This window comes from Schistocerca gregaria, chromosome 5 (assembly GCF_023897955.1).
Source record: "Schistocerca gregaria isolate iqSchGreg1 chromosome 5, iqSchGreg1.2, whole genome shotgun sequence".
Classification (NCBI taxonomy): Eukaryota; Metazoa; Arthropoda; class Insecta; order Orthoptera; family Acrididae; genus Schistocerca; species Schistocerca gregaria.
This window is the reverse complement of record NC_064924.1, coordinates 100,390,311-100,404,964: the sequence shown is the minus strand read 5'-3', so window position 1 is coordinate 100,404,964 and position 14,654 is coordinate 100,390,311. Positions and strand designations below refer to the sequence as shown.

The 14,654-nt window shown below is 40.3% G+C and overlaps 1 protein-coding gene across 1 annotated transcript in view; it reads right to left on the bottom strand.

Annotated features, from left to right (window-relative positions):
- The window catches only part of LOC126272850 (protein rolling stone-like), a 221,785-nt gene that overhangs the window by 43,932 nt on the left and 163,199 nt on the right, over positions 1-14,654 (bottom strand). The window contains exon 2 of the mRNA XM_049976062.1: positions 12,437-12,561. Coding sequence (XP_049832019.1) covers positions 12,437-12,561 — 125 coding nt within the window. The remainder of the gene's footprint in view (positions 1-12,436; positions 12,562-14,654) is intronic.

Sequence of the window (14,654 nt, the reverse complement as noted above, 5' to 3'; positions counted from 1 at the left end):
CTGGGTGGTGTGGGGAGAATTTTGTCAAGGGATGATCTCATTTCAGGGGTTGACTTGAGAAAGTCATATCCCTGGCGGAGTAATTTATTGATGTATTCAAGGCCAGGATAATATTGGGTAACAAGGGGGACGCTTCTGTGTGGTCTGAGGGTAGGAATATTGTTGTTGGACGGGGAGGAATGTATTGCTCGGGAGATCTGTTTGTGGACAAGGTCTGCAGGATAGTTGCGGGAGAGGAAAGCACTGGTCAGGTTATTGGTGTAATTGTTGAGGGATTCGTCACTGGAGCAGATACGTTTGCCACGAATACCTAGGCTGTAGGGAAGGGAGCGTTTGATGTGGAATGGATGGCAGCTATCAAAGTGAAGGTACTGTTGTTTGTTGGTGGGTTTGATATGGACAGAGGTGTGGATGTGAGCTTCAACAAGATGAAGGTCAACATCCAGGAAGGTGGCTTTGGTTTTGGAGAAGGACCAGGTGAAATTTAGATTCGAAAAGGAGTTAAGGTTATGGAGGAAATTAAGGAGTGTTTCTTCACCATGAGTCCAGACCACAAAGATGTCATCTATAAACCTATACCAGGCCAGGGGAAGCAGCTGTTGGGTCTTCAGGAAAGCCTCCTCCATGCGGCCCATGAAGAGGTTGGCATAGGATGGAGCCATCCTGGTTCCCATGGCAGTTCCCCTGATTTGTTTGTAGGTCTGGCCTTCAAAAGTGAAGTAATTATGGGTGAGGATGAAGTTGGAAGGTGTGATAAGGAACGAGGTTTTTGGAAGATCTTCGGGTGGGCGTTGGGAGAGGTAGTGCTCAAGGGCATAGAGACCATGGGTGTGTGGGATGTTTGTGTAAAGGGATGTAGCATCTATGGTGACAAGAAAGGTTTCAGGTGGGAGAGGAGTGGGAATGGATTTGAGGCGTTCTAGGAAGTGGTTTGTGTCCTTGATGTAGGATGGGAGTCTGCAGGTGATAGGTTGGAGGTGTTGGTCTACCAGAGCTGAGATACGTTCTGTTGGGGCTTTGAAGCCTGCTACAATGGGACGGCCAGGATGGTTCTCTTTGTGGATTTTGGGTAATAGGTAGAAGGTAGGGGTACGTGGCTCAGGTGGAGTGAGTAAGTCTATGGAAGCCATTGTGAGGCCTTGTGAGGGACCTTGGATTTTTAGGATTTTCTGCAGCTCAGTCTGAATGAAGGGAATGGGATCCTGGGTAACAGCTTTGTAGGTTGAGGTGTCGGAGAGTTGACGCAGTCCTTCTGCCACATACTCCACACGGTCAAGTACCACAGTTGTGGAGCCTTTATCCGCCGGAAGGATTACAATAGAGTGGTCTGTTTTCAGCTGCTTAATGGCACGGGATTCAGATGGGGTGATGTTGGGGGTTGTCGGGATGTTCTTCAAGAAGGACTGGGAGGCAACACTGGATGTGAGGCATTCCTGAAACGTCTGCAAGGGATGGTTTTGGGGGAGGGGAGGAGGATCCCTTTGAGAAGGCGGTCGGAAATGTTCTAAACAAGGTTCAACACTGGGTCTAGTATTTGGGGGCTGTGTTTGGGTGGTGAAGTGATATTTCCAGTTGAGGTTCCGGATGAAAGAGAGGAGATCTTTAACCAGGGCAGCGTGGTTGAATTTAGGTGTGGGGCTAAAGGTTAAGCCTTTTGATAGAACAGATGTCTCTTGAGGAGAGAGGGATCTGGATGAGAGGTTTAGAACTGAATTGGAGTTGGTGATACGTGGCATTTGACTGTGGTTGTAGTTGAGATTTGGTCTGTGTGGGGTATGTGCTGGGATGGGGAGATTGAGTAGGGTGGCTAGGCTAGGTTTGTTGGCTATGAGGGGGGTTTGTTGACGGTTCTGTTGTGGTTGGTGTTTGTGAGGGATAGGGAGAGGGACCCCACTTCTTAGGTGTTGCACTAGCACTGTGGATAGTTTTTTCAGGTGGTGTGTGGCATGAGACTCAAGTTTGCGGCTGGCTTCTAGGATGATGTTCCTGAGTGTGTTCTCCAAACAAGGGTTTGAGAGGTGGAGGACTTTGAAGAGAGATAGGAGCTGTTGGGAGTGGTGGTTACATGAAGTAGTGTAGAGATTCAGGACAAGTTGGGTAAGGGCTAAGGATTGAAGGTTCTAGAAGTCCAGGAGAGATTGGTGGAAGGAGGAATTGCACCCAGAGATGGGAACTTTTAAGGTAAGTCCTTTAGGGGTAATTCCAAAGGTTAAGCAGGAACGGAGGAAAAGTATGTGGGATTGCAGTTTGGCTACAGTAAATGCATGTTTCCGGAATGAATGTAAATAATGTGGCACTTCTCTTAGGGAAGAAGATTACAGTCAATTGTCACAGTTTGGATTTCAAAAAGGTTATGATATTGAGAAGACTGTCTACACTTACAGTGAAAATGTGCTTAATTCATTAGACAAAAAATTGCAGGCAACTGGTATATTTTGTGATCTGTCAAAGGCATTCGACTGTGTAAATCACAATATCCTTTTAAGTAAATTAGAATATTATAGTGTAACAGGAAATGCCACAAAATGGTTCAAATCTTATATCCCTGGCAGGAAAAAAAGGGTGTTATTAGGAACGAGACATGTATCAAGCTATCAGTCATCATCGAACTGGGAATTACATGTGGAGTCCCACGAAGTTTCATTTTGGGCCCCTTACTTTTTCTTGGGTATATCAATGACCTTTCATCAGTAACATTACCAGATGCCAAGTTCGTTTTGTTTGCCTATGATACAAACATTGCAATAAATAGCAAATCAAGTGTAGTCTTAGAAAGATCAGCCAATAAAATGTTTGTGGACATTAATCACTGGTTCCTAGACAATTCTTTGTCACTAAACTTTGAAAAAACACATTACATGCAGTTCAGAACTTGTAAGGGGTGTCCCACGAGTATATGTCTAACATACGATGACTAGAAGATAGAAGAAGTGGACAGTGTTAAATTCTTGGGATTACAGCTTGATAATAAATTCAACTGGGAGGAGCACACCACAGAACTGCTAAAGCATCTTAATAAATCTCTGTTTGCAATGTGAATTTTGTCAGACATAGGGGATGTAAAAATGAAAAAGCTGGCGTACTATGCTTACTTTCATTCTATAATGTGATATGGGATTATTTTTTGGGGCAATTCATCAAGCCAAGCTAAAGTTTTCCAGGCACAAAAACGTGCAGTAAGACTTATATGTGGCGTGAACTCAAGAACATCCTGCAGAAGCCTGTTTAGGGTACTAGGGATACTAACTACTGCTTCCCAATATATTTATTTCTTTCTGAAATTTGTCATTAAAAATATATCACTTTTTCAAACCAACAGTTCAGTTCATGGAATCAATACTAGAAATAAGAATAATCTTCACAAGGATTTTAAGTCACTTAGTCTTGTACAAAAAGGTGTGCATTATTCAGCAACATACATTTTCAATAACTTGCCAGCAGCCATAAATAGCTTAACAACCAATGAAATTCAGTTTAAGAGAAGTCTAAAGGATTTATTGGTGGCCAACTCCTCCTACTCCATTGATGAATTTCTCAGTAAAACCAACTGATTTGTATATAAGTAAAACCTAACTTGTGCACCATTTCAGTGCAGTAATGTGTCCATTGTAAATAAGTATTATAGTAGTTGTATTACATGTTTATTACCTTATAAATAAATAAAAACTTTTTTATTTTAAATTCAGTGCATTAGTATTTGTAAAATAACTCTTTCATATAGTGTTCATCATTTTTAATGATCATTCCACTTGGGACCTGTGGAATCGTACATTAGCTTATTTGTTTTAATTGTAAATATTTGTCATGTATTGTTGTTTTTCTGACATGTTCCACATCCTGGAGGACCTCTTCACTACAGATCAATTGGAATGAAAGTAAATCTAATCTAATCTAATCTAATTAAGTTTACAATCTGTAGCAGAGTGTGCAATGTTTTAATCTGGAAGGAAGTTCAATAATATCTTGTTCAACCTGGAATACTGAAAGAAAAATGGGAGAAGTTTAAGGTAACACTTGTTCGGGTGATGGTATAAGTCTGTGGAAGAAAAAAAAAAAAAACAATATTAAACAATGTAAGCAGACACCTTAGTGGAATGAGAGTGTTAGAGAAGCAGTATTTCTACAGTAAAACAACAGAGCATTTAGGGTATGGTTTCAACAAATGACAAGATGAAAGGAATGAACATAACACCAAGTAAATACAAGAAAGGCAAGAAGATAGTAAAGGAGAAGATAAAATGGATGGACAAATATACAGAGATGATGGAGGAATACTGCAAAGACAAGAATGAAGCATGAGCACCATATGGAATGATGAAGGAAAAGAGGAAAGGTGAGAGTGAAAACCCCACTATTCTGCATGTAAATGGAAAATAAACAAAGGATAAGGAAAAAAAATGAAAGTAACATGCTAAAAACACTTTAACATGCTTTTAACTTAGATGGGGTTGCTAAGAAAGAGAAATCCTATGAAAGAACAAATACTAACCTAGAGAAAGAAACTTAAAAGGATTTGTCCTGGGTAGAAGTAGCGCCAGTAGTGAACAGTACGATATGAGGAAAGGCATCAGATGCAGATAAGATGTGAGCAGAAATGGTAAGAGCAGCTAAAATTACAGAGAAGCACTGGTAATTCATTGCAACAAGAGTAGTTTGGGGGGAGGAGACAATTCCACAAGACAGGAAGGAACAAATAACTGTTCCTGTCTTCAAGAAACTAAACAAGAGATAATGTAAGAACTACAGAGGGGTAACACTGCTGTGCTACAGTGTGAAAATATTTGATAAAATTCTACGGAAAAGAGGAAGTTGCAAAGTTCAGAAGAAAATGAAGGAACATCAACAGGGTTTTGGGCTAGGAGATACAATGACAGACGCTATATTTATAGCAACACAGTTACAAGATAATCACAATGTTTATGGACATGAATTGCTTATGGCCTGTCTGGACTTTGAGAAAGCATACAGCAGTGTGTGTGGCACATTAAGTAATGGGAACCCCTGGTGTGTTAAAGGCAAACAAAAGTGTACAGGTGGCAGAGTAAAATAAATGTACCAAGAAAATAAAAGTTATGCCACAATACAAGATGAGGCAACACATTGGCAAAGCAGAGGCAGGGGTTTAAAACAAGGCAAGCTCTTTTGTCCTTACTTTCTGTCATAGGTGACATAATGTATGAGGAAGTAGAAACAGCTAATGAGAATAATACCAAGTCCACGACCATTGCTGATTAATTCCAGACAGGGAGAATAAGGAAGATTAAGTTCAGCAGAAATTGAATATAAAGACAGAGTTGGTTGGATAAAGTATGAAAAAATTTGATGAAAGCAAGGAGTTTATCATCATCATCATCATCATCATCATCATCATCATCATCATTACCAGAAACAGGGAGAAGATTACGCAGGACACACACTGGGGAACAGCTGAAAAAAGTTGACAATTTAATATAGTTTGAAAATGTAGTGGAAACAAATGGATGGCATTTTTAGCCAGTCTGATTGGAGAACACTGCAGCTGTTTTCACAGATTATGCTGTAGGAAATACTGCACCAGCCACAAGCTTTTCTGAAATAATTTCGTTATAGCATTACTAGTTTCAGGCCTGAGACCATTGACTTCCTCTGAGTTTTACACTGAACTTGGTTCAGTTCATGGATCAGTATGGATTTTAAAATAAAACAAAACCTCTATCTTATAGTGTGTAAAAGAGGACGTTTCAGGAAGGCACAAATTTAAAACTTCCTAGTAGTCAATGGGCTCACGCCCAAAACTAGTAATAAAACCATTTCAAGGAAACTTGTGAATGGTTGCAGTTTTTGGTACAATGTAATTTACAAATGGATGAAATGATGATGTCAACAGAGGGAGAGAGGCAAGCAGTTGCATTTTTGAGAAGTGCCAGGAGTTTGGTTTGAAATCCAGATGTTACAAAAAGACTGGAGAAATGACATATCAGTCATATTACTTGCCTATCCTGATTTATGCTTCTGAAACCAGGACAATTAAGAAAATGACTTTAACAAAGGTAGAGGCATGTGAAACAGAAGTGCATAGAATCAGAGTGGTAGTCACAATGATGGACATAATGAGAGAGAGAGAGAGAGAGAGAGAGAGAGAGAGAGAGAGAGAGAGAGAGAGAGAGATATCAAGCGTTGATAAAGGAAATACCCTTAAATGAGCAGATAGAAACAGCAAGGTTTAAGTGCGAAGAGAATGGCATGTCATAGAATACTAAGAAGTATGTATAAACTGAGGCTCCAAAGCGAATGACCAAAAGGAAGAACAAGAGGTAGTTCACTGAAAGAAGTATTCAGACAAAATGAGCAACAAAGAGAGCAATGGCAAAACAATGGTGGGATGATAGAGGAAAATACAAAGGCTTGTGTATAAAACAGACCCCTTAATCAAGTGGTGTTGGTGGCGGTCAATGTCAAAAAAGTCTTATCATCCTTATCGTTATCTTTTACATTATATCAAAGAAAATAACCAATTTTGGAAAATATAATTTAATTGGACATTACTTCCACCCTTTACATTGTCACTCAAATGTTTTTTTTTTTTTTTTAAATTCTGTTTGTACATACTCATAAATTATGATTATGAAGATAGCAAATGGTGCCCCCATGAACCATGGACCTTGCCGTTGGTGGGGAGGCTTGCGTGCCTCAGGGATACAGGTAGCCGTACCGTAGGTGCAACCACAATTGAGGGGTATATGTTGAAAGGCCAGACAAATGTGTGGTTCCTGAAGAGGGGCAGCAGCCTTTTCAGTAGTTGCAAGGGCAACAGTCTGGATGATTGACTGATCTGGCCTTGTAGCAATAACCAAAATGGCCTTGCTGTGCTGGTACTGCGAACGGCTGAAAGCAAGGGGAAACTACAGCCGTAATTTTTCCCGAGGGCAGGCAGCTTTACTGTATGATTAAATGATGATGGCGTCTTCTTGGATAAAATATTCCGGAGGTAAAATAGTCCCCCATTCGGATCTCCGGACGGGGACTACTCAAGAGGATGTCGTTATCAGCAGAAAGAAAACTGGCGTTCTACGGATCGGAGCGTGGAATGTCAGATCCCTTAATCGGGCAGGTAGAATAGAAAATTTAAAAAGGGAAATGGATACGTTAAAGTTAGATATAGTGGGAATCAGTGAAGTTCGGTGGCAGGAGGAACAAGACTTCTGGTCAGGTGACTACAGGGTTATAAACACAAAATCAAATAGGGGTAATGCAGGACTAGGTTTAATAATGAATAGGGAAATAGGAATGCGGGTAAGCTACTACAAACAGCATAGTGAACGCATTATTGTGGCCAAGATAGATATGAAGCCCACACCTACTACAGTAGTACAAGTTTATATGCAAACTAGCTCTGCAGATGACGAAGAAATTGAAGAAATGTATGATGAAATAAAAGAAATTTTTCAGATAGTGAAGGGTGATGAAAATTTAATAGTCATGGGTAACTGGAATTCGGCAGTAGGAAAAGGGAGAGAAGGAAACGTAGTAGGTGAATATGGATTGGGGCTAAGAAATGAAAGAGGAACCCCCCTGGTAGAATTTTGCACAGAGCACAACTTAATCATAGCTAATACTTGGTTTAAGGATCATGAAAGAAGGTTGTATACATGGAAGAACCCTGGAGATACTAAAAGGTATCAGATAGATTATATAATGGTAAGACAGAGATTTAGGAATCAGGTTTTAAATTGTAAGGCATTCCTAGGGGCAGATGTGGACTCTGGCCACAATCTATTGGTTATGACCTGTAGATTAAAACTGAAGAAACTGCAAAAATGTGGGAAATTAAGAAGATGGGACCTGGATAAACTGAAAGAACCAGAGGTCATACAGAGTTTCAGGGAGAGCATAAGGGAACAATTGTCAGAAATGGAAGAAAGAAATGCAGTAGAAGAAGAATGGATAGCTTTGAGGAATGAAGTAGTGAAGGTAGCAGAGGATAAAGTAGGTAAAAAGACGAGGACTAGTAGAAATCCTTGGGTAACAGAAGAAATATTGAATTTAATTGATGAAAGGATAAAATATAAAAATGCAGTAAATGAAGCAGGCAAAAAGGAATACAAATGTCTCAAAAATGAGATCGACAGGAAGTGCAAAATGGCTAAGCAGGGATGGCTAGAGAACAAATGTAAGGATGTAGAGGCTTATCTCACTAGGGGTAAGATAGATACTGCCTACAGGAAAATTAAAGAGACCTTTGGAGAAAAGAGAGCCACTTGTATGAACATCAAGAGCTCGGATGGAAACCCAGTTCTAAGCAAAGAAGGGAAAGCAGCATGGTGGAAGGAGTATACAGAGGGTCTATACAGGGGCGATGTACTTGGGGACAATATTATGGAAATGTAAGAGGATGTAACACGAATTCTTTACAGACGAATGGAAAAAGTAGTAGAAGCTGACCTCGGGGAAGATCAGTTTTGATTCCGTAGAAACACTCGAACACGTGAGGCAATACTGACCTTACGACTTATCTTAGAAGAAAAATTAAGAAAAGGCAAACCTACATTTCTAGCATTCATAGACTTAGAGAAAGCTTTTGACAATGTTGACTGGAATACTCTCTTTCAAATTCTAAAGATGGCAGGGGTAAAATACAGGGAGCGAAAGCCTATTTACAATTTGTACAGAAACCAGATGGCAGTTATGAGAGTCGAGGGACATGAAAGGGAAGCAGTTGTTGGGAAGGGAGTAAGACAGGGTTGTAGCCTCTCCCCGATGTTATACAATCTGTATATTGAGCAAGCAGTAAAGAAAACAAAAGAAGAATTCGGGGTAGGTATTAAAATCCATGGAGAAGAAATAAAAACTTTGAGGTTCGCCAATGACATCATAATTCTGTCAGAGACAGCAAAGGACTTGGAAGAGTAGTTCAATGGAATGGATAGTGTCTTGAAAGAAGGATATAAGATGAACATCAACAAAAGCAAAACGAGGATAATGGAATGTAGTCGAATTATGTCGGGTGCTGCTGAGGGAATTAAGTGTCTCATTTCCTAATCTAAAGTAGTAAAGGAGTTTTGCTATTTGGGGAGCAAAGTAACTGATGATGGTCGAAGTAGAGAGGATATAAAATGTAGACTGGCAATGGGAAGGAAAGCGTTTCTGAAGAAGAGAAATTTGTTAACATCAAGTATAGATTTGTGTGTCAGGAAGTCATTTCTGAAAGTATTTGCATGGAGTGTAGCCATGTATGGAAGTGAAACATGGACGATAAATAGTTTGGACAATAAGAGAATAGAAGCTTTCGAAATATGGTGCTACAGAAGAATGCTGAAGATTAGATGGGTAGTTCACATAACTAATGAGGAAATATTGAATAGCATTGGGGAGAAGAGAAGTTTGTGGCACAACTTGACCAGAAGAAGGGATCGGTTGGTAGGACATCAAGGGATCACCAATTTAGTATTGGAGGGCAGTGTGGAGGGTAAAAATAGTACAGGGAGGCCAAGAGATGAATACACTAAGCAGATTCAGAAGGATGTAGGTTGCAGTAGGTACTGGGAGATGAAGAAGCTTGCACAGGATAGGGTAGCATGGAGAGCTGCATCAAACCAGTCTCAGGGCTGAAGACCACAACAACAAGAACAACAAATGGTGCTTCTACATCAATCTACACTCCTGGAAATGGAAAAAAGAACACACTGACACCGGTGTGTCAGACCCACCATACTTGCTCCGGACACTGCGAGAGGGCTGTACAAGCAATGATCACATGCACGGCACAGCGGACACACCAGGAACCGCGGTGTTGGCCATCGAATGGCGCTAGCTGCGCAGCATTTATGCACCGCCGCCGTCAGTGTCACCCAGTTGGCCGTGGCATACGGAGCTCCATCGCAGTCTTTAACACTGGTAGCATGCCGCGACAGCATGGACGTGAACCGTATGTGCAGTTGACGGACTTTGAGCGAGGGCGTGCGGGAGGCCGGGTGGACGTACCGCCGAATTGCTCAGCACGTGGGGCGTGAGGTCTCCACAGTACATCGATGTTGTTGCCAGTGGTTGGCGGAAGGTGCACATGCCAATCGACCTGGGACCGGACCGCAGCGACGCACGAATGCACACCAAGACCGTAGGATCCTACGCAGTGCAGTAGGGGACTGCACCGCCACTTCCCAGCAAATTAGGGACACTGTTGCTCCTGAGGTATCAACGAGGACCATTCGCAACCGTCCCCATGAAGCTGGGCTACGGTCCCGCACACCGTTAGGCCGTCTTCCGCTCACGCCCCAACATCGTGCAGCCCGCCTCCAGTAGTGTCGCAACAGGTGTGAATGGAGGGACGAATGGAGACGTGTCATCTTCAGCGATGAGAGTCGCTTCTGCCTTGGTGCCAATGATGGTCGTATGCGTGTTTGGCGCCGTGCAGGTGAGCACCACAATCAGGACTGCATACGACCGAGGCACACAGGGCCAACACCCAGCATCATGGTGTGGGGAGCGATCTCCTACACTGGCCGTACACCTCTGGTGATCGTCGAGGGGACACTGAATAGTGCACGGTACATCCAAACCGTCATCGAACCCATCGTTCTACCATTCCTAGACCGGCAAGGGAACTTGTTGTTCCGACAGGACAATGCATGTCCGCATGTATCCCGTGCCACCCAACGTGCTCTAGAAGGTGTAAGTCAACTACCCTGGCCAGCAAGATCTCCGGATCTGTCCCCCATTGAGCATGTTTGGGACTGGATGAAGCGTCGTCTCACGCGGTCTGCACGTCCAGCACGAACGCTGGTCCAACTGAGGCGCCAGGTGGAAATGGCATAGCAAGCCGTTCCACAGGACTACATCCAGCATCTCTACGATCGTCTCCATGGGAGAATAGCAGCCTGCATTGCTGCGAAAGGTGGATATACACTGCACTAGTGCCGACATTGTGCATGCTCTGTTGCCTGTGTCTATGTGCCTGTGGTTCTGTCAGTGTGATCATGTGATGTATCTGACCCCAGGAATGTGTCAATAAAGTTTCCCCTTCCTGGGACAATGAATTCACAGTGTTCTTATTTCAATTTCCAGGAGTGTATGTAAGAATCAGAAACTGCAACCCAGTCAGTCAGCTAGCAGCAGCTTTGTGAGAATGAAGAAATCCAAGTATAATGTGATGCTGCCTTTTCAGCCACTAACTATTGTTTGGTATTATTTTTTCTTTTGATGTTGCTATTTTTATAAATGTCCAGATTGTAACATATCTGTTCTTTTCATAAGTTTACCTGGCAATGACTGTCATAACGTAAACCAGCTATACCTGCACATACATGGTGTTAGTGTGACTGCAATAAAGCTTATCTTGGGTCATGAAGAGGGACAGATAGAAATATAGGAAAACATTATCTATGTTACATAAGACTGGAACTGCAAATTTATTACTGGCTATCACCACTGCAACCATTTTCAACTGTCACTGTTTTTATAACTAAACCAAGTTTCCATTTTTCATATAAATAAACTATGAAAAATTTAAGAACATCCTCCAAGGAACCATGAATACATAGCATGTTAGCTTGCCATGCTCCTTGCTTAGTATACTGCCTGTCAGTGTAAAACTGTGGTGCACTCAATTCAGTTTTATTCAGTTTTATATTTGAATTTTTTTGTTATGTTTTTATTACTAATATTGATTTCACAGTCTGGCTCTCCACTTGAATTCTCCCAATGAGGGAAAGTGGTTGCAATACTGGGAATAAAACCTTCCAAGTGACAGGCAGACCTCTCAGTAGGAGATGTAGACACTGCTTTTGCTGCTCTGTTAATTTCTGCAGTGCTTGTCTAATCCTATGAACAATTTAATGTTGAAATTCCACCCAGTTTTCATTCCTATTATTGACATAATTGACTTCTTTTCCAAACCATCTAAAAATATACATTAAGTATGCCATAGAAAATTCAAAGCTTAACATTTACTTCTAAGTGTTCGGACATTGACACATATCTGCCATGTGTTCTCCTATTTCAACAAATAAATTCTTATGCACTATCAAAACATTTCTACATACATTTTTTTATAAATGCCTTGCTTTCAAACTTTCATGGCCTTATCAGTAAGTTTATGAGACAGGAAGAACTTTACAAGAGCACTGTACACAAAAACTACCTGGAAGGTGCCATTAATAAATCAACTGACAAGTATGCAGACATTATCTATAATGGCTTCCCAGTCCCAGAAACTGATGAAAAACTGTTAGAGTACTATATACCATTTAATATAATGTTTTAGGTAATCAGTGTGTTGAAAATCTTGCTGGTCAATATAGTTGCTAACTATCAACACAACCTAAAAGCTAACATGTAAACAAAGCAAAAAAAATAAAGTATCATGAGCAATCTTTTGAATAAAATCACAATTAAAACAATATATCCTTTTGCTTTTAATGTAGGAGCATTTTTTATCGACTACAGTATTCTCATCACATACCTGAGATTTTACAAAGATTTCAGGGTTGTCATGGATTAGTCTGAAATTTTTTGGTTTAAAAGCTTTCTTCCACACTCCTTTTATCTTTTCACATGCCATGTGGGTACTGTGTACGGAGTTATTTTCTGGAATATTAATAAAAAGTTCAATTATATTTTAAGAAAAACTTTCATAATGTGTACAATGGATAACTGGACTGGATTACATATTACTATTAATGAGTCTAAGTCACTTTATGAATAAACTTTTTTTGCTGAATGACAGAAAATTTTACAATAGAAGTCAACACCCCTCTTAAATACAACAAACCAGGTGTCCATAATTCCATCACTATTTTAGAGTCTCAAAAGTACAAAAACACAAAAAATAAATAAAGAACAATGGAAAGCAGATCAAAATACATAATCCCCAACGCCAAAACTTCAGCAACTGAATCAATATGGGGCAGTCAGAATTTATGAGCCAGTTTACCTTCACTGTAAGGTTTCAGATCTCAATTTACCTTCATGTATTAAACATTGTCATATACAGGGTAAGTGTAAAATACATAAATGATCACTTGGGGCCAAGGGCATCCATACAATCAATTATATTGGGAGGAAGGGCTAGACCTGGGGGTATGGAATATCTTTAATATTTTGGGGGAACTTATAATTGGCCATGAAGAAGTTCCAGTCCCACCTTTGCTAAGACTTGCTTAGTACTGACTTTTGAATCATTTCCTTGAAAGAAAAACATGTTAGTTTTTCCTATTCATTCTAGTTTACCTAGGATACAATTTTTTCTCACAAGTGTGAAAACATACAACAATACTTGCAGAATCAAAAATTTCAAAGTAAATATGGGTCTGAAAATTAGCCATTTGTGAGTTAATTGCAGGTGTGGTTATGAGTCACCACCGAGTTCAGTACAAAATATAGTTCTAGTTAGTACGAATGAATTTTGAATGTGGACTTTTTTGATTAAGTCCCCATCCAATTAGGCTCAAATTTCAAACATGGCCAGACTTGACCAGAGCTGCAATACTACTTCAGCACAATACAGGTTACAATTCATTGTGCACTAATTATTCTTGTTAAAGGACATGTCCCACATGCCTCTCACACTCTTTGAGGCAACACTGCATTCTTCTCCAGACCATCTCTCAATTCTTGACAGAGGTGTACAATCTGTCGCTCCTGTTCTTCAACCGTATCAACTGGAATACTTCATGTCGGAGATGACCAAAACTTAAACATCAATAAATGTCTTCTTGGTGTGAGCTAGCAACATGTCAATACTTGAATATTCCAACTATAATTATAGATGGCATTTCATGACTGTTTTCCTCCTTCTCACCAGTAGATTTTCTAGGCTTGATCCTGCATGATCAATCTGAATGTTTTTCATAGTTACAGTTCATGATGTAATGGACTACAGGGGAACTCTCACATACAATGAGTTTCACCAGCAAAGCAATCGAAGTCACGTACATCGATCACCGGAACACCTACAGATATGGAATATACCAATAGTAAAAAATGAAACAAACTAGAAACATAATACCAAACGGATGGAATGGACAAATGCAAGACAAACCTAATGAATGAACTTTCACTGGAAAATACAAACCCACCAAAATAACATACTCTAATTACCTTAAAAATACAAACAATAAAATAAAACATGGCATACGAATAGACACATGCTCCAATGATATTTCTCTTCAGCAACCCAGTTATATCCCTAAGGTCCATGACAATAGCTTAGCAAATGTGTGACGTGTGTACATAAAAGACCCTGGATGCAATTTCTTAGCGAATGTGTGACTTGTGTACATAAAAGACCCTGGACGCAATTTCTCCAAAGAAACAACCAAGCGCGTCACCAATGTTCCCACTAATTCCAGACAATTTACTGGATGTAAAACAATGTTGGTGGTGGAAGTTACAAATGTTGGCAACATCTTTCTTTTTGTACTTTTCAGTGTTTATTCATTATGTTTGTGTTGCATTTGTCCACTCCAGCTGTCTGGTATAATATTTATTAGTTTGTTTCATTTTCCGTTATTGGTATACCCTATGTTTGTAGATTTTCTGATGAGGGATGGATGTGACTGACTGCTTTGCTAGTGCAACTCATTGTACATGTGGGTTCTCCTTCGGATCCATTATGTCATTGGTGTATGTTAAAAAATGCAATATAAGTTAGATGATTTTGATTTGTAAGGATAACAATA